This window comes from Lates calcarifer, linkage group LG13 (assembly GCF_001640805.2).
Source record: "Lates calcarifer isolate ASB-BC8 linkage group LG13, TLL_Latcal_v3, whole genome shotgun sequence".
Lineage (NCBI taxonomy): Eukaryota > Metazoa > Chordata > Actinopteri > Centropomidae > Lates > Lates calcarifer.
Genome location: NC_066845.1, coordinates 19,603,265 through 19,622,518, shown reverse-complemented (window position 1 = coordinate 19,622,518; position 19,254 = coordinate 19,603,265). Strand labels below are relative to the sequence as shown.

At 40.1% G+C, this 19,254-nt stretch overlaps 2 protein-coding genes and 1 long non-coding RNA gene across 4 annotated transcripts; 2 read left to right on the top strand and 1 right to left on the bottom strand.

Annotated features, from left to right (window-relative positions):
• The first annotated feature begins 412 nt into the window (after positions 1 to 412).
• lrp13 (low-density lipoprotein receptor related-protein 13) lies at positions 413 to 11,136 on the top strand. Of its 2 annotated transcripts, XM_018669245.2 has the most exons (21): positions 413 to 542; positions 727 to 873; positions 1,292 to 1,507; positions 1,628 to 1,843; positions 2,526 to 2,741; positions 2,851 to 3,080; positions 3,841 to 3,970; positions 4,166 to 4,356; positions 4,599 to 4,785; positions 5,322 to 5,534; positions 5,659 to 5,839; positions 5,925 to 6,126; positions 6,336 to 6,500; positions 6,878 to 7,078; positions 7,745 to 8,294; positions 8,437 to 8,556; positions 8,872 to 8,982; positions 9,121 to 9,354; positions 9,518 to 9,896; positions 10,868 to 10,976; positions 11,066 to 11,136. In XM_018669245.2, exons 1-21 carry the CDS (start codon positions 485 to 487, stop codon positions 11,087 to 11,089), a joined length of 4,080 nt encoding a protein of 1,359 aa, XP_018524761.1. In that variant the 5' UTR covers positions 413 to 484; the 3' UTR covers positions 11,090 to 11,136. The 2 variants fall into 2 exon arrangements, with proteins under 2 accessions (XP_018524761.1, XP_018524762.1); XM_018669246.2 differs by lacking the exons at positions 9,518 to 9,896; positions 10,868 to 10,976; positions 11,066 to 11,136 and having other exon boundaries at positions 9,104 to 9,195.
• A 1,173-nt stretch (positions 11,137 to 12,309) lies between these two features.
• Positions 12,310 to 14,351, top strand: LOC108878471 (uncharacterized). Its single transcript, XR_001960234.2, has 3 exons — positions 12,310 to 12,436; positions 13,282 to 13,364; positions 13,454 to 14,351. It is a non-coding gene; the product is annotated as an uncharacterized LOC108878471 (long non-coding RNA).
• Positions 14,352 to 14,359: 8 nt separating this feature from the next.
• On the bottom strand, positions 14,360 to 19,147 carry rchy1 (ring finger and CHY zinc finger domain containing 1). The gene is made up of 9 exons (XM_018669217.2): positions 18,990 to 19,147; positions 18,330 to 18,449; positions 18,075 to 18,190; positions 17,513 to 17,591; positions 17,371 to 17,415; positions 17,206 to 17,264; positions 16,861 to 16,890; positions 16,227 to 16,347; positions 14,360 to 16,017 (listed from the first exon to the last, which is right to left on the bottom strand). The coding sequence occupies exons 1-9, from the start codon at positions 19,038 to 19,040 to the stop codon at positions 15,805 to 15,807; spliced, it is 834 nt and encodes a 277-aa protein (XP_018524733.1). The 5' UTR covers positions 19,041 to 19,147; the 3' UTR covers positions 14,360 to 15,804.
• Between the last annotated feature and the right edge of the window lie 107 nt (positions 19,148 to 19,254).

Below are 19,254 nucleotides of genomic sequence, written 5' to 3'. Positions count from 1 at the left end.
GGCTACGTTCAACCGCTTAGTCCCGCCTACTGTAACCTGATTGGAGAATTATAAAAAGACCTCTGAATACTGGCCCGTGTAATTGACAATCCTTTTTGTTTATTTGACAGCATGGCTTTATATCTGTCATTCAGAGAGGTTTGGAGGCTAAGGTAATTTTCAGGCTCTCTACTGCATCTTCACATTAACTATCATTATTTCAGTTTTCCCTCAAAATGTATTGGTAGATTAAAAAGTCAATCGATTACTTTTTATTTCTTATTTTAGAAGGTCCAGTATGAGTTTTAATGTCTTTACTCCCGTTTATGTATAATATAAAAACAGCTACAACTGCTCAGCTTAATATATATATATATGACAAGGAGCAACGGCTCCTCCCTCATTCAGGTGTTCAATTAAGTTGTATTGGCCTCACCTGGTACCATTATAAAACGCTACACTGTCGCATTTGCACCGTTTGGTCTGTTTTATTTTATCTGTGGCGATGGGTGGACGTTTGTTTCTTTGTGCAGTCATATTGCAGTTGTCAGGGTATTTGCAAGGTGAGCCAGCTGTACCAAAATTGCTTCAACACCTTTGGCAAAAACCGCCTGATCAGACTTTGCACATTATAACTTAATCAGTGTGATGTTTCTCAGTTGAGTCACAGAATGAGGGGTGTATTTTTAAAAACTAGTGTAGTAAATACATTTATCTTTTTCTGTTAACTTGATCCAAATGTTTCAGCTGGAAGCAATCCTTCAAAGTGTGGCCTGGGCTCGAAACTGTGCAAGGATGGCTCAGAGTGTGTTTTCTACAGCCATGTGTGTGATGGAGAGGCTGACTGCAAGGATGGTTCAGATGAAGAGGGCTGTGCATCTAGATGCAATGAAGGTACGAGTGAAGAAGTGAAGTCAAGTGCTAGTTGTTGCCATTACTGTTTGAGTTTTGTTTTGACTTATCCAGATGGAAAATAAATAAGTGTGTGTGTGTGTGTGTGTGTGTGTGTATATATATATATATATACACACACACACACACACACACACTATCACTGTGAAGAGTTTACCTTCATTAAGGACGATCTATTGTGGAACTGTTGCATAAGACTAAGCATAAGCTAAGTTAACCTAATAAACAAACAACTGAGTGTATGTTATCATACTGTGTCATTTTTAAGTCACTGTAGGTTTCAGTATTCTATTTGGCATCCAATCAGGCATACCGGTGATTTAAATGCAAGCACAAATGGCCTGTAATAAAATTAAAGCCATTACATGTTCTAAAATGTCAAATGCTTGTGTCCAAACAGATCAGTTCCTGTGTGCCCATGGAAAGAAGTGTATTGACAAGGGCCAGGTTTGTGATGGTGTACCTCAGTGTCAGGACCGCTCTGATGAACTGCAGTGTGTGAAGCTAACGGACGGCTGTGTTCACCAATGTGACAACAAGAGTCGCTGCTTGCCTGCAAACTCCCTCTGTGATGGAGAGAGGGACTGTTCAGATGGCACAGACGAGGCCAACTGTGGTAGGTTGAAATGATTTGAAAATATGAATTTCTTTATGATGATCACATCTATATTTAGTACCTGTACAGAATGCAGCCTTCAATCATTATGTTTGTTCATCATATTGGCATCTGAATCAGAGGACCAAGAGGAAGATGGGTATGAGAGGGAAGAAAACATCAGTACAACCCCTGAGCCTCCTATATCTGACGGACCATCTACCATCAAGTGTCCTTTGGGCTCCAAACCCTGCAAGAACAATGCAGAGTGTGTCCTTTACAACCATGTCTGTGATGGAGAAGTGGACTGCAGAGATGGCTCAGATGAGGAGGAATGCTCATCAGCATGTGAAACTGGTAATCTGGCAGTTGGTCTGTGTGGGTTTGATCCCCCATACATGGGTTAAGAATTACTTTACTGCCCTCTAGTGTTAGCATTAATTCTATAATGCTTTAGCACATGAGATTCAAATACCTTTCTTCCATTGGCAAATGCCCCTGTGTAAATGCCACGATTAATTTTCAACAGCAATAAATATTTAGATAATTCAGATAATTGTGACATACTGACGGGAAATGAATAGATGCATTTCTACTCAAACATGTAGCAAGAGTGTAAAGCTGTAGCCTACGCACATATTCTGTATGTCAGTGCGCGATACTGAGCACAGTTTGAGGTCTGGTAACGTGACACAGCAACAGTCCATTTAAAAATAAATAAAAAAATTTATGAAACCAAATGACCTTATAGTTATTGAAACATGATCATATGACTTCTGTAGGTGTGTGTGTGTGTGTGTGTGTGTGTGATTTCAATGTAAGTGTGTGGTTTTTCTGCCATAGAACATGTTGAGAACGTTAATGTATTAGTGGGGGGGGGCGGGCGCCCGAGCCCCAGTTGAGCTTTATGCCAAGTGACACCCCTGCTTTTTTCTAAGTACATTAAATGTATAGGATATTGCTTCAGTGTTGGTGCAGAGACAGCCAGCCATTTGGTGTCACAGTATGCACTTCAAAACATGCCTTGTGTCCTCTGTAGACCAGTTCCAGTGTGCCCATGGAAAGAAGTGCATTGAGCAGAGCCAGGTGTGTGATGGTGTGCCTCAGTGTCAAGACCGCTCAGATGAACTGGGATGTGCCAAGCGCATGGAGGGCTGCGCTCACCAATGTGATGACAAGAGCCGCTGCATTCCTAACAGCTTCCTCTGTGACGGAGAGAGGGATTGTTGGGATGGCAGTGACGAGGCAAACTGTGGTAGGTTGTCACTGAACTAGGAAATTGGTAACTAGTCAGGACTAGTCAACTTTGCTGTTACAGCAGCAGACACCTGTGTGATGGTATTTTTGTTTTCTCCTTCCTGTAGCTGATGAAAGCTGCAGTGCCACTGAGTTTAAGTGCACTAGTGGCCAGTGTGTATCCACCACAATGCGTTGTGATGGCCACCCAGACTGCCAGGACCGTTCTGATGAGGAGAGCTGCACCAAGTCACCAGTCTGCACCACCAAACACCGCTGCCCCCAGAGCAAGGAGTGTCTGGTGCAGGAGTGGATCTGTGATGGAGATCAGGACTGCAAAGATGGCACTGATGAGAAGGTGCATGTTGAAGGCAACACCACATTTAAAAAAATCACCTTTGTATGAAGGACTATGCTTCAAATGCAATCCTAAAATGTCTGAGTTTTCTAGGTATGACCTGATTTTATAGGATCATTTGCTAATTTCATCTAAATGTTTGTGGAAAATTGAGTGAAACAACAGCTGAGTGTCCAAGTATCTGTAGAAAAATTGTAAGACAGAACTGAAAATGGACAGTGAGCAAACCTAACTGTAGTATCCTGTATATTTGTTGAAGAATTTCTCATACCCCTCTGACACATGGACAAAGGTCAGTGTCAGAACAGCAGTCATTGAGCTGTACTGAGCAGTGCTTATACTCTATCCCACGCTGCAGTACATAACTATGTACATTTTGTATTATATGCTTTTATTATATTAACATGTGTAATGTTTTTTCTGTTCGTATGCAAGAAATTAACATACTTTTATACATAATTTCATAGGTATTTTATGTGAGTTTTCTGAGGTGTTCCTGCAGCTGTTTGACTTTGATCCAGTTTTACTTATTTTACAGCTGTGAGCAGCTCCACAATACAGTCAAATGAGGCATTTCATTTTTAGTTATGCATACTGTTTTGAGACTTGTAGACTTAAAATCTGTTTAGAATTGTTTAGTATTATAGATTTGGGACACTGCTCTACAGTACTTAAGCAAAGCAGATGCTTGAAGGCGTGGAGTTCTAAAGCAAGGTCCAAATAAAATAATCAGTAAAATAATCCACTGGCTCCTCTTTAGGATTGTCCTGCAGCTCCACTGAGCTGTGGTGAGTTCCAGTGGTCATGTAAATCCAAAACCAAGTGTATCCCTACAGCCTGGAGGTGTGATGGCATGAAGGACTGTGATGAGGGCAGCGATGAGACTGAATGTGAGTAGTTATACATTATAAAATACAGAAAGAGGTGGAGTTGTTTTACTTAATTGAAACTTGAAGCCAGACTTTAAAGCCGTTAGAGCTGAAAAATTGTAACTTTCAGTAATGGATTTTCCTTTGTCAGTTGTACCTGTATTTCTGTAAATCTCTATATTAAGCATGAAAATGTTGAGTGTGTGTGCGTATCAGGTGGGGTGGTGACATGCCTCCCTCACCAGTTCCAGTGTGGCAGTCAGGAGTGCCTGGATCCAGTCCTGGTGTGTAACGGCATTACCAACTGCGCAGATGGCTCAGATGAGGGAGGCAGCTGTCAGATAAACTGCGCAGAAGCAGATCACACCCGCTGCTCTCAGAGCTGCTACAGCACACCACAGGGAATGGTGAGGACCCTGTTTCTCCAACTTCATTTTTCAACTTCTCTGTCCTGCAAATCAGTGGTTGAAAATGGCAAAATAAGACATAAATGCAGCAGAAACAGAACTGTGAATGTAGAAGTAAATAAAGATTCTGAAAGACCGTTCTAGATAACATCTTTTTTTTTTTTTTTTTAAACATAATTTTTTTATACACATGCATAATAAAAATGTTGAAGGTTGTCTAATACTTGGTTCTTGCTGTGTAGCGTTGTCACTGTACAGCAGGGTTCAGGCTCATGGAGGATGGGCTGACCTGTATTGATATTGATGAGTGTGAAGGTCAGAGCCCAGGTGTGTGCAGCCAGCTGTGCATCAACACTCCTGGCTCCTATCGATGTGACTGTCATCCAGGCTACATAATGGAGGCAGATGGACACCACTGCAAGATCACTGGTAAAGTCCTCTCAGTAGGCTAATGAACAGTAATTGGAGGGGAAGTATAATAGACACAAAGTGAAGAATACTGCAACTTAAAGGAATAGTTTAGGAAGGAATACACTTTCATACAGCTCACTTTCTTGCTGAGAGCTAGGAAGATTGATACTACTCATGTCTGTCTGTTAAATAGAAGCTGTAGCCAGGAGCTCAGCTAGCCTGGCTCAGTCTTAAGAGGAGACAACTCTCCTACCTGCACCTCTGAAACCTACAAAATTATCTTTTCATGTTTGTGCTAAAAAGAAGAGTAAAGTGTGAAAGTGTACAGACAGTAGTAGTGATTTTCAAAAATGTCAGACATTTATTTCAGTGTTTCGTAAGGACTTTTGTCCATAATTTGCATGACAACACAGAATACTTACTAAGATTTATTGGATATAGATCTAATGTCATTTGAATAACATTTTGTCACAGTTTTTCAATGAATATGCTCTACTTAGATTCATACTTACTACATATTGCTACAAATTACCTGATCTTTTCTTTTCTCTCAGGTGAACCCTTCCTGTTGGCATCAGTCCAGACAGACCTCTTCTTGCTTGGACTGCGCAGTGGCAGCCTAGATGTGTTGTCCTCCTCTGCCAAGAAGGCCATCCTGTCTCTGGACTATGACTGGAAAGAGCAGAGGGTCTTCTGGGTCAGTCTGGACACTGAGAGCATTAGGTGGTCCTCGCTGGATCAGAAAACCACAGGAACTCTGATTAAAGGTTGGTGTAACACAAATGTGGTTGAAGTATTTTAGGTGACTGCATCAAAATTAACGTAGATATCAGAGGAATAAGTATTCAGTCATACATAAGGATACCTCCTCGAGACTCTTTGTTTCCACAGGAGTCCGGGCTGATTCTGTAGCTGTGGACTGGCTCGGCAGGAACCTGTATTGGATTGATGGGGTGAACAGTCAGATTGTTGCCATCAGACTGGCCACAGCCGTGAAGTCACTGAACCACAGCGTCATCCTTGATGAAGACTTGGATCAGCCCCGCTCTTTGGCCCTGCTGCCACAAAAAGGGTCTGTATGAATTTATTTTACTCTTAAATATCCCAACAATGTTTATATAAACCTTAAGACCATTAATCTTACATTTTTCTACCAGGCTGATGTTTTGGACAGAGACTGGTAATGTAGTGAAGATTGAGAGGGCCGGGATGGACGGGTCAGAGAGGACAGCAGTGGTGAACTCCAGTTTGGGCTGGCCTGGTGGTGTGGCTGTGGACACAATCTCTGACCGAGTCTACTGGACAGATGAAAGACTCAGGGCAATTGGATCCGCAACACTGGATGGAGATGACATTCAGGTGAACTATTTTGAGAGGGGGATGCTGTCTTTGTTTTTGTTTTTAAGCTTTGAAATATTTTTTTTTTCTTTGCGATTGTTGGATGCATCCATTCCAAATCTTGCCACAGACCTCTTTCCAAACTTAAATTTTTTTTTAAACTTCACACTAAAACCAAATTGGGTCAGATGCCTGAATAATAAATGTGCTATGTATGACTGTCATTTCAGATCCTACAGATGAAAGAGACCACCAACCCATTCTCACTGGCAGTGTTCAGTGACATGCTCTACTGGTCTGATGCCAAGAGGCGAGTGGTGCAGGGTGCTCATAAAATCTCTGGAAAAAAGTGTCAAGTTCTCCTGAAAAGACCCAGACAGCCTTTTGGTGTGAAGGTGAGTAAAATGTTTAGAATTAAGGATGTTTAGGCACAAGTGGAAATGGGGCAGGTATTATATAATAGAGACACTGTAACTAAATTTGGATCACCTACATGTGTGAAGTGCTCACAGCAGCTTGCTAAACTGCCCACGCACAGCTATGACATTGTATGTTTGAAGCCTTCCACTTGTGAAGATTTTAAGCCATTCTGGCACAGTTTTGGGAAATTATTATTAAAATCCAGGGGTTGCGCATGCAAAAATTGCAGCTGGTGTTTGAAACATCTAACACTTAGGAGATTGATGATTTCCTTCAGAGTTTTATCAGCAAAAATTATAATGTGCAAAAAAACCGTAATTAAAACACTTATGTGTTCCTGCTTGGTTTGCAGATTATTCACCCATTGCTCCAGATGGGAAACTACAGCCCCTGTGAGAAGATGGACTGTTCCCATATGTGTGTGTTGGCCCCAGGACCCAAGGCTGTGTGCAAGTGTCCGTTTGGTCTTTTACTGGCTGAGGATGGCCTGACCTGCTCCAGCCTGGTCAAATCGGCATTCCTACTGATGCTGTCTCCTTCCACTGTCACACAGGTTTTGCTACAATGCATATTCACACTAGGTCTAATCTGCTTTAGTAGCATACACTTTCAAGGACATTTTGGGAAATTTATTATTATTATTATTATTATTGCTGAAAGTTAGTTAGATGATATAATGTGTATATGTAGGTTAACTTAGCTCAAAGACTGGAAACGGACTGAATGGCTAGTTTGCTGTGTTCAAGGAAATGGATCCACTTCCCTGAACCTAAAGCTCCAAAGTTGTGTAATTTGTGTAGTCTCCACAAAAACATATACAAATTCCCAGGGTATATGCCAGACTATTTCCTGGCCAGGAGCAGTTGCTAATACAGATACTGGCCATGAAATAGTCATAACCCTGTGTCTAACTGATGGTTGCTAGGTATATATTTAAGTGTTATTTCCAAGAAAGCTGAAGTATTCTGGGAAATCTAAAATACAATAGACCTGAAATCACAAATGCCAAAGGCTGCCTCATAATGTAATGTGTATTTTCTAAAAGTCATCACCACCCACCATTTGCTGCATAAAATGATTGTAATATGATACCAGCTGTAATTCTGTTGGCCATAACTTACAATTAGACATCTGTGTATGAAGGTAAACTAATTTTGTACACATTATTATATATACTTCTCATTTTAACATGTATATTGAATCCCAGTAATGTCTGTAGATCTACCTGCAGTCTCGACACACAGCAGCAGAGCTGAAGGGCTGGCCTGAACACCTGGCCCTGCAGGTGCCCAGTCTCAATAAAGCTGCCATCATGGACTACAACCTACGAGACCACACCCTATTCTTGACTGATGACGGCACAACTTCACTCAGCTCCTTCAAGGTGAAGGACTCAGACTTGGTCTCCCAAGGCCAGCTTCTCAAACTCCTGGGTGACACCATCACTGCTATGGCCCTGGACTGGGTGACTCTTAACATTTACTGGAGCAGTAGCAAACAGCCTCGCCTGCAGGTCACCTACATCACAGGCACACACACTGCTGTTCTCATAAAGGAGGGTATTGGTAGACTGGAGTCCATTGCTCTCCATCCTCCCAGTGGGAGAGTTTGTTTCACCAACTTGGCTCTGCAGGATACAGGTACTGTGGCTACTGTAGAGTGTGCCAACATGGATGGTGCTGAGCGGAGGGTGGTGTGGAAGGATGCTGTACAGCCCACATCTCTGGTCTTCTCCAGTAATGGGGACACAGTTTACTGGGCTGACTCTGGTAAGCAGTTTTAATTTTTGGTGTGGTAATGGGAAGTTTTATTTAAGATGCATCCTCATGCACTGAAAGTTGAAAATGGTTTGGAATAATAAATCTGTAATTAGTTAAGAAAAGCAGTAACACATGATGGATTCTATCTCAGCTTTAGGGACCATTGGCTCTGTCCAGCTTGGTAGGTCTGGATACAGAGAGTTGAAGGCTGGTGATGGTGTGGCTGCTGTGGCTCTGAGTGATGATACACTGCTCTGGATGACTGTCAATGGTAAAGTGTTATAGTATGCACTGAATGAAATAAGACTTAATGCCATATTAAGGGCACCAACTAGGAGGTTATGCTGTTCAACAGCATAACTGGACCTTGAATTATTTCTCTACTCAGTCAGTATAATTCATAATTGTATCAGTAGTTCAAAGAAGAAGTTGCCTAGATAGGAAAATAATTACGTAACATCTGAATCTGAAATGCAGTACATTGCAAGGGAGGTCAAGCCGAGTGCCATTGGAATTTGTAGCACATGATCTTTTCTGTATATTCTTCATATTCTTCACACTGCTTTGTGTTTGCCTTTTCCCACAGACAAGACCAGGCTCTGGTACAGAGATGAGCAGCAGCAGCAGAGCAAGGTGTGGTTTGAAGTTGGCACACAAGTGGTCAGCTTGAAGGCGTTTAGCAAGTCCAGTCAGACTGGTAAGAACCACATATCAGGATGCTTAAGACAAAGTGGGAATTTCTTGTTGGGGTTAATATAGCTTGGCATTAATGTGCCATCTGATGCCAAAAAACATCATAAACTCCAGCGGACTGATAGTCCGCTCGTTTTAACAGGTTCTAACCAGTGCACAGAAAACAACGGCAATTGCCAGCACCTGTGCCTCGCCACGCCAGGAGGTCGGACATGCAAGTGTGGCCATAATCACATCCTTGTGAACACCACCCACTGCAGCCCGGAGCAGGGCTGCCCAACTGGCAGTAGGCTATGTCTGGATCAACTCTCATGCCTACCTGTTGAGAAGTTCTGCAATGGGCATGTAGACTGCTCCGATCACTCGGACGAAAACTGTGAGTATTTATATCTCCTTTTTTTTTTTTATTATTATTTTTTTTTTTTAAAAGGAAATAAGAAGTATAAGATATAATACAGTCACAGAGGTGTAATTATCTATAACAACTTAGAAAAAGGCATGGTATTTTGGCTGAAATGATATACTGTTATCTTTTTAAGGTGTCAGTCTGAAGCAGTGGTCAGAAGTTAAGGTCCTTGCTCCCACCCAGCCTCTCGGCTCATCTTCTCCACCCTCATCTCTTCCTCTACTTGAAACAACTGACCTGAACACCACCCTGAATGTCAGCAGCCAGCTCATGAACCTGGACGCCCAGCAGTGCAGCCAGAGACGTTGCAGTGGCAATGGACGCTGTGTGGAGATCAATGGGGACACTGTGTGTGTGTGTTCACTGGCCTACAGTGGGGATTCCTGTCAGGATCATCTCCTGAAGACCATGCAGGGTCCTATTGTCTATGGCGCCGCAGGGCTCTGTGCAGGAGTGGTCATCATTGCTGTGATGGCAGTGGTGGTCAAGAGGAAGAAGAGTTCCAACATGAGGTTTTTCCTGTTTTTATTAATTTGAAAACCTCCTATCACATCAGAGTTTGACATTTTCCATATGACATCAATTTTTTAAAATCAAAAATGAAACTGAGCTCTGTGAGGCACAGCCATGCTGAATACTGACATCAGCATGCTAGCATGCTCACAGTGACAATGACATTCATGTCATATGGGATGGAAGGTAGAGATGGGAATGATTTCCACTTAAACAACTTTGTCATTAAGATGGATGTATTAGTTGAATACTGACATTACAACACCATATCCATTAATTTTTTTGCTACACTGAACATTGATCTTTGGCTGATGAGAGGTGGCCATATTTGTTTTTCAGACACTTATCAGTAATTGCCAAGATGAATATCAGTTTTCAAAAATTGTTTTTCCAGTCATAATTTTGACTCTGACAGTAACTCTAAATTACATGAATGCGGAATTAGACATGACATTTTAAGATAAATGCTAACAGCATGTTGACATGTTCATCAATGCTAATATGCTGACATTTAGCAGGAGTGTTTTCCATGTTTGACATATTAGTTGGCACGCTAACCTTTGCTAATTAGTGCTAATCACAAAGTACAGCTGAGACTAATGAAGATTATTTTTGTAAAAGTTTGACCCGATGATGATGCTAGATGGAAAGTTGAGTCCTGAAGATTCATCCTCTGTGCACCATGAATGTCATTACAAAATTTAATAGCAACTCATCCAACAGATGTGGAGTTATTTCAGTCTGGAACAAAGTGGACTGACTGACATTGACATCAATGGGACTAAGCTATTAGCATGGCTAAAAACTGATTGAATAGATGGCATCTCATGTCCTTTTTTATGAACTACCTAATGTCAAGATGGACTGTCAACAACCAGTTACAGGGACAGATCTGAACAATTCAGTGCATTTCTACATTTGATGTCTGTGGGGTAATACAGGACTACATTTTTGTATTTCCTTCCTGCAGGCGAGCTAGCCCAGCAGCTGTGAAGGAAACAAGTATGACAGACCTGGAGAACAAAGCTGAGACAACTCCCAGTGCACAAACTGCCCCAGTAGATACAGACAAGCCAGAGGTGGACCTCCCAGTTCATAAACTAGCAGGTTCCCAATTTGTCTTACTGTGCTTGTGGTCTGAGTCTGACTTTTCTTTCTTTCACTGTAGGAGGCGGTGTCATCTGTGGACTGAGGCTGATATATGGGCAAACAACATTTTAAATAAACAGAGTGCATTTTCCACTGTTTCCTGTGAGGTTATTTCAGTATTGTTTACTGTCAGATTGCCAATGATTTCTTGACATGGAATATAATAGTGTTGCCTGAGTTATGATGCTGACTTAGTCATAACTGAGGTAACATCAGAAATGGGTCAGTGACCACCAGGTGTAACCTCCTTTTTTAAATCATCCCAAAATTGTCAAGATCCTCAGGGTTGAGGATAAGCAAGGACAATAAAGATGTGGCATAGGAATCACTCTGACCAGGGAGGAGAACCCTCAACTGCAGAAAAGGCCATATGCTTCTATTAAAGTTCATACTTTTATTCCATTGTACTTTTATCTCCACTACATTTTTTTTTGACAGCTTTGCCAATTAATGTAAAACATGTAATATGTGTATATAATATGATGCACTATATTTAACAATCCAACAGTCAGTTGGTCAATTAACTCCACTTCAACTAGCTACAATATAAAATTTCTGCTCACAGGTTAAAGCCTCAATAAATAAGTATATGTTACTGGCAGTTCTTTTGTTAAGGGTTAAGGTTAGGGTTAACCCTGACCAACTTTAACTTCAGTAAAAATTTTAATGCAGAACTTCTACTTGGGAAATCTGGAATTTCTACATCCTAATATTGGTACCTCTACTTAATAACAGTACTTCCTCAACCACTGATTTGGTATTCACATTCCTGACTGTAACATTAGTAAGGAAATTTCTTTTTAATTTACTGTTTCTGCCCTGTAAATTATGAGAATAAATATGAATACAGTATGTATAACTGGTGTGAATTCAGGAGGAGGAGGAGTGTTATTTTAGTGAAAGCCAACAATTACATATATAAAAAACTTTTTTTTTCAAATAAGGCTGCTTTTTTTGTCTGTGATAAGTACACATGATGAGACATTACCAAGAAATTGTGATGATGTGTATTTAAAGTCTAAACCAGATTCTTCCCATTGTTTACTCCAGCACCACAAAACACATGTTTACTTTGCGTATGAATAGGCACTTCTGGTGTTCTTTTCCGTTATTATCCTCAAAGAGTTTATAGCACTCTTTAATTGCAGTGTATCTGGGGTGTTAAATGATTTAGCTTTAATTGTTTGTGAGTTGGAGCTGGAATAAATGCCACGCACTAGATGATGAATTACTGGTTCATTCTACCCACACATATCAACAGTTATATAAATGCGAGGCTAAGCAGAAATGAGCATTCATTGTATTGCTTTTGGTAGAGCTGGTACATTTTAGAAGTAATCTGCTCTATCCTTATGGTATGCAGGGATAAGAGGATACTCAGTCTATCAAGGTAGGTCCTCAAAGCAGAATAGCTGTATTATTCAAAATAATACCGCTTACATGCGCTGCTATCTAATAGATCTGTTTTATTTATATGTTTTTGTAGCTAATTTTCATGCCAACATTTCAGAGATGTTTCATGCTTTATTTTGGAATAAAGCATTTTTATTGAACTGAATGGTGGAATTCAAAGCCCTACCCAAAAGTACATCTCTATTACACATAGGACTCCCGAATTCAAAATGATACTAAGATAAAAAAATAAGTATTGTCAGCAAAATGGATGTCATGTAATAGAATTTAAAGTATTCATTATGCAGAACAGTGTTACAGATACAGATATTTAAAGCAGATGCTTTGATGTGTGAGCAGTTGCTTGAGGTGGGGCTTTATAAAGTATTAGGCAGTTAATATGGAAAACCCTGAAACTTACACATTCATTTCTGTCTATAATTCAGTCCTAAAAACAAGTTATTGGAATATTTCACCTGTTTTAATGTAAATCAACTTGTTAAAAATGTTTCACTTTCTATAGGGAAAAAATTAAGGAATTAGTTGAATATTAAAATGACTTGGGGGAAAAGGAGCATTATTGGACATTGCATCATGTTTTAGATGCTGATCTTATGCTCTGTATGAAGAATAATCTGAAAAAGCTGTCAGGTAAATGTACGATGGTAAAAAGTACAATATTTACCTCTGTCATCTAGTGGCGGATAAATATACAGAATCATAAAATAGAAAATACTCAAATAAAATACAAGTACCTCAAATCTATACTTGGTGAAGTGCTTGAGTAAGTGCACCTGGTCACTGACTCAACTGACACTAACCATTATAGTTTATTTGTTTCAGTAAATAGAGGAAACACAGCAATGGCAACTCTATGGACTACACTTTGTGCTGTCTTCATGGTAACTGCAGCCATGTGTAAACCAGTGAGTAACTCTACTGATCTGTTACTACATTTATACTACTACTGTAAAGTGATGTAAGAGGAACTGTCACATTGCTTATTATAAAACAGGTTTGTCTACGTGAGGGAGAGTATTCATCCAAGTCATCAGAGTCCAGTGAATCCAATTCATCAGAAGAGACTGCCGGTCATGTTGAGCCTTCACAGGATCCCCTGCAACCAGCACTGACAGAGACAGGCATGCCTAATGCTATAGAGGAAACTGACCCCCCGGACACTGCTGCCCTACCTCCCTCTGCACAATCAGTCACCCTCAATACTTCAGCCCTTCCAGACCCCGAGGACCCACAATCCTCCACTGACGCTTTACAACTCATGCCAGATGATCCTTCACAAACTGCCCTGGGCGTAGACATTTCTCAGGATATGCCTGATCCTGCACAGGACTCAATCAATGCTAACACTGTGCATATTGTACCTGATATGGAGGTCTCACGACACCCAGGGACAACAGAAACTGATTTAATCATAGGTGTTGGTGGAACAACTCAACTGCAAGTCACCACTGCATACCAAGGATTCCCCCAGGGTGCTACTCCACCCTTTCCTCCAACATATCCACCAGTCTCCACAACCCCTCCCCTGCCAATCCCCATCAGCACCGCCCTGACTGGTGTTCCTGTTTGTTTCACTTTCCAGTTTGAGACTCCTGAGCCGGATCCACCCAGAGGAGATAGCATTTGATCCTAGAAACTGATTCATTTCTGGTTTGGCCCATGTTTGTTGAAAATATTTGTATTTGTCTTGTTACTCTATCACTGTAATACCAAGTCTAAACATCCTACTACACTTGGCTGTTACTTTACATTTCCTTTATCAGTGGAAATTTTGTTTTAATGGTGCTAGCATAATGACTGCCACATAAACACAATGGAAATGTATTGTAGTCGATTTGTAGAATCTATACCTTAGCTAACAACATCATGCAATGAAATGTTCTTATCTCTTACTCAGTGATTGTTTCAAGTTATGTTTTTTATTAGGAGTTTGATTTAAGTCAAGTCAAATTTTATTTATATAGCGCCAATTCACAACAGAAGTTATCTCCTCTCCAGTTGCTGTCATTAGGTAACCAAACTTAATACCAGCAGACAAAAAAACACAAAGATTATTTGTCACAACACCGTAACAAAAATGACAGTACTATTAGAACATGTTTCCAATGCTATTTCAGATAATATGTCATCTGCTTGGCTGACTTTAGAAAATTAGCATTAAAGTCCCAATCAGTAATCATTCAACCATTTCAATTAAAAGGACATTTACAGACATAAATGAATTGTTTAACTTGCCAGTTAAAAATGTTTGTATCATTTTTAATACTTCTCAGCTTATCATAACTCTAAATACTAGCCTATTTTATTTCAGTTTTTATAAACCTGTACAAGTACATGACCAGACCTAGAAGTTCTGGCCATTTGGCTGAAACTTTTAGAGATTTCAACACTTAAAGCATCAATTACTGATCACAGATGTCAATGAAATCTACACCCATAAATTAAATCAAATGTAGAAAAATGTTATCTGTTTAACGTGTGGCTCACATGCAGAACAGCAAAAATTGACCAGGACAAGGGGTACACTGAGGATAGTCCACAAATGGACTGAAACATGTGTACCTTTTGGAGTTTATTTCTGCACAAATGCTCTGTAACCTTTTCTCTTTCACTCAGTCTATTTCTAATTCCTGTGTGTGGATCCCACTTTTACTGATCTTTTATAGCCACTGCCTTGTGTTGTGCTATCAGCTTGTCAGTTAAGTTAGTTAGTGTGCAGACTTACTACAATTATGTTGACTTCTTGCTGAAGCTAGTTTTAATTAAAACACACCTTTGTTCAAACAATGTTTTACTGAGAGCATTTAAACAGGACAACAGTCCCTGAACTTAACAGAAAACAATCATGACTGGTCAGATGCTGTACAGCCTTTAAAGCACCAGCACCTCCTCACTTGTTAGTTAATCTGTTCATTTCTTCATCATGGTGCCATCATAGTCAGCCCCCAGCAAGACCGTCCTGGGTTAGAATCAGTCTACCACTTGGGACCTTTCTGTGAGGAGTTTCTATGCTCTCGTCATGTTTTTGTGGGTTTCCTCTCACAGTCTTAAGACATGCAGATCAGATGAATTATAACTCTAAACTGTAAGTAGGTGTGAATGTGTGTATGTATGTGTTAGTCTTGTCATAGACTGGCAACCTGTCCAGGGTGTACCCTTCATCTCACCCGGTGCATACTGGGATAGGCTCCTACCCTGAGGACAATAAGATGGTACAGAAAATAGATCGATTTTTTAAAGTATGTACAATCAAGGAATACTGGCTCAGTCTACTGTTACAATCAATGCAAGTTACAACAGTTAAGTGCACCAGTAAAATGTCACTCATTGTGGCTGGCTATAATGCTAATGTTGCGTGGGTGACTCAGGTTGATCTTGCTGCTCGGGCTCTGTGTCGGTTTCTGCCTCATTCTCAGTGTCCTGCTCTGACTGTAGACTTTGAGGCTGCTGGATCAGTCCGCCATCTTGTGCTGTGTTGTAGGAGCCACAGCCACTGCACTTCATACCCAGCACATGGAAAGGCACTGTGCAGTGGGCTTGGCAGTCATTACATATAATCTACAGAGAGGAAAAGGTAATGGATTACATGTAAAAATAACCAGTTGGATGATTACTCATAACAGTCACTATTTTTATTGAATTATACAAAGCGGACTGAACGAAAGTCACATCAAAAAAAGAGAATCTGACCCATTATTAATTCAACCCCACTTTTAACTAAAGGAAAATATTACTAGGGTATTTTATTGTATTTACTGAGATCTTACTTTGACAGTGGCACCCTGGTATTCAGTGGGCATTGGTGACTGAGCAATCTCTATGTCTATCTGATCCCAATGGTCCTCCATATTCCAGGCAGAGTGCATACACAGAGGGCAGCGATACGCTCTAAAACAAACAAGGAAAAAAACATTTAGTGGACCCTGTCACTGAGTGCCTTTACATACATGTTAGTATTCAGCGCTATGTAAATCTGCATTTACATGCAGCACATCAGTAATCAGGTTCATCACCTACACCAGACCTTATTTTGGAACCGTGGCTCACTTATTTAAACTGTGGTGATGGAGGACATCCAGACTTTTGTGCATGTGTCTGCATGTGTGTGTGTGTGTGTGTGTGTGTGTGCTGGAGCAGACTGACAGAGCAGTGAGAGAGGAGGACAACAGAAAGACAGACAGAGTGGAGCTTTCCCTCATAACCAGTTGCAGAAGCCCGGTTTCTTATTTACTTGATGTTAAAGAAATCAGCTCACTGGAGAAAACCAGCTGTAACCTGGTTGTGACACACTGAGTGATGCAGGACTCAGCTGTTCCAGAAATGTTTATGTCAAACAAACAGACAAATAATGCAATTTACTCAACCAAAAAATTATCAGGAAAAAGGACTTAATGGACATACCCCTTTCTGACCATGTCATGAAAGCAGGTCCTGGAGGGAATGAAAAAACATGGTAATTGTTACCTTTATGTCACTACAAATATTTTTACTAAATGAGGATAAACCAATGTCTTTTCAATGCTCTTCATCTCTGTAATAAATCTAATTTGTTCTATTATTTACAGATACTGTTACTATAATGTTAGACTCTTTAAAAAAATGCATATAGTATAATCAATCTGTATTGAAATCTGTCAAGCCAAAGTCCATGTATTTTTATTGCAGCGTAACAACAAAATATATAATATAATATAATTCAATTTCACAACTCTGAGCTACTTGTATTTATGGGACAGTGAGTCATACTTGTGTAAAAGATGGCCGCATGGAAGAACATGAGCTCCAATTCTGGATGTGTGAATATCCTAAAAAAGGACAATTGTGTCACATTATAGAGAATGCAAAAGACTGAACAGAAATCCAACATCTCTCTCTGTACCTAATCCCCTAATGTATTATGTGTTTTATTACCTCCATACACACTGGGCAGTTCTGCCTTGACACATTTTCAACACACTGAAACAAAAAAGATTTAGTTTAAATAAAAGCTGCAAGTATACTACAGAAAAATATGATGTGCGTTCATCAGAACAAGGTGAAGGGTAATAATCACCTTGTGGTTTCCCCGTAGATCCTGGGCTAAACATAAGTTGCACTTCTCGCAATGGAAATACTTCTCCTTGGGCCCAATCCTGTGGGGGTCAATACAAAGTGACACTGACACAGGTGTCAATCAACTTATGCATGAATAACATGTGAATGGAAGCTACAGAATGACACACTAACACTGAGTTATTTCAAGTTACTTCAAAGCATCAAAGCAATAACAAAACCATCAGTGGCAAAGTATTTTTTTTGTATTCTGTGTGTTTTCAGGAAATGGCATTGGTAGAATCATACAGGAATATAGTGACATCACTGACCACATATTTTTATTATTATTATTATTATTTTTCACTGACAACTTTAAATATTAATGTATGGAGTAGCAAATCAGATTTTCAGTCTTTGAATTAGCTGTGTAGAAAGAATCCTGCATTCAACCTTGACATATTTTTACATTTGTTCCCCAAATATCCATTATCATTGTTAATATCCTCTGCTGAGGCTGTAATTAGACAAAGATTTGTTAAAAGCTATATAACAAGTATTCTCTGAAATCTAATGTTGCTCACCTGCATATTCCACAGGGCTGACAGTGGTACTGCTTTTTATCCTTGTCAAACAAATGGCAAATCTCACAGTAATACTCCCCAAACTGCACATGACACTGCTGGCAAGTCTGCTGTGCCTGAAAGAGTGACATGTTACATTTGTACCATTGATTTATCTCGACGTGAGCTAACCACCACATGCACAGCTAAATTACAACATAAACACCAGAAGTGACATCGCTGAGTGGAAACGTATCAGTTGTTTTTCTTTGTTACCTGCTGCACTGTTTGACACTTGGAGCACTGCACTTCTCTGACTTTGAATCGATCCATCTGGTGGTTTTCCTCTGCATCATGGCACAGCCGACACACATACAGTTTATCACAGCAAGGTGCCTGCAGAGCATAGAGATGTGATTACATGGGACATGGGCAGGTTAATGTTGGTTGTGTCAGTCACACTCAGAAGCAAAGATGATACCATAGGCTGGCTGCAACTACTAATTAATTTCTGACTGTTACAACACATGACGTTTATAGAAAAGTCAAATTAAAGTTTCAGTGACTTTTCAAATACATTAATGTAACAAATAACCGGCACGTATGACTCAGATGGGGAGTAATAAGCTAATTTAATAGATAATTTACGACTGACTAAACTCTAAATCCCTCGCCATTTTCCCATATTATATAGTTTACATGTAAGAACCATATGACATAGACATTAACTCATATGTCATAACGATACAGTTGTTGTTACCGGGTGGCGATTAAGTAACTAACTATCGTTAGCTAGCTGTGAGTGGTTGCTACTAGAGTTGTATAGTAACAAAACTCGTCATATCAGAGTTAGTGTTAAAACATATTCAACAGCGGTATATCTCCTCCGTACATGTACAGCAAGTAAATCGGTTGCATTTTAAAAAGTTAACTCACTTTCAGTAAGCAGCTGCGGACATAATGCTCACAACCGGCAGGGGAAGCCATGTTTCTTCCAAATGTTGTCTCTTCTTCGCGGACGCTGAGAGCCTGCCCGCTCTTCTCCTCCTTCTTCTTCTTCTATATTTTTGTTAGCGTAGACTCAGAAATACTGCCCTCCTCCATTTGAGACCAAATTACTTTGTATTGGTTATGTTTAAAAAAAAATGCCGCGTCGTGCAAGGGAATATGCAGAATATGAATAGGTCCATTCCTTCATTCT

Bases quoted from the DNA above. Each gene is read 5' to 3' on its own strand.
- lrp13 (XM_018669245.2), top strand. From the start codon at position 485: ATGGGTGGACGTTTGTTTCTTTGTGCAGTCATATTGCAGTTGTCAGGG. The intron at 9,355-9,517 runs GTGAGTATTTAT...TATCTTTTTAAG, and splicing joins CGATCACTCGGACGAAAACT to GTGTCAGTCTGAAGCAGTGG. The intron at 9,897-10,867 runs GTTTTTCCTGTT...TCCTTCCTGCAG, and splicing joins AAGAAGAGTTCCAACATGAG to GCGAGCTAGCCCAGCAGCTG.
- rchy1 (XM_018669217.2), bottom strand. From the start codon at position 19,040: ATGGCTTCCCCTGCCGGTTGTGAGCATTATGTCCGCAGCTGCTTACTG. The intron at 17,265-17,370 runs GTAATAAAACAC...GTCCTTTTTTAG, and splicing joins ACTGCCCAGTGTGTATGGAG to GATATTCACACATCCAGAAT. The intron at 16,348-16,860 runs GTATGTCCATTA...TGTTTGTTTTAG, and splicing joins CATGACATGGTCAGAAAGGG to AGCGTATCGCTGCCCTCTGT.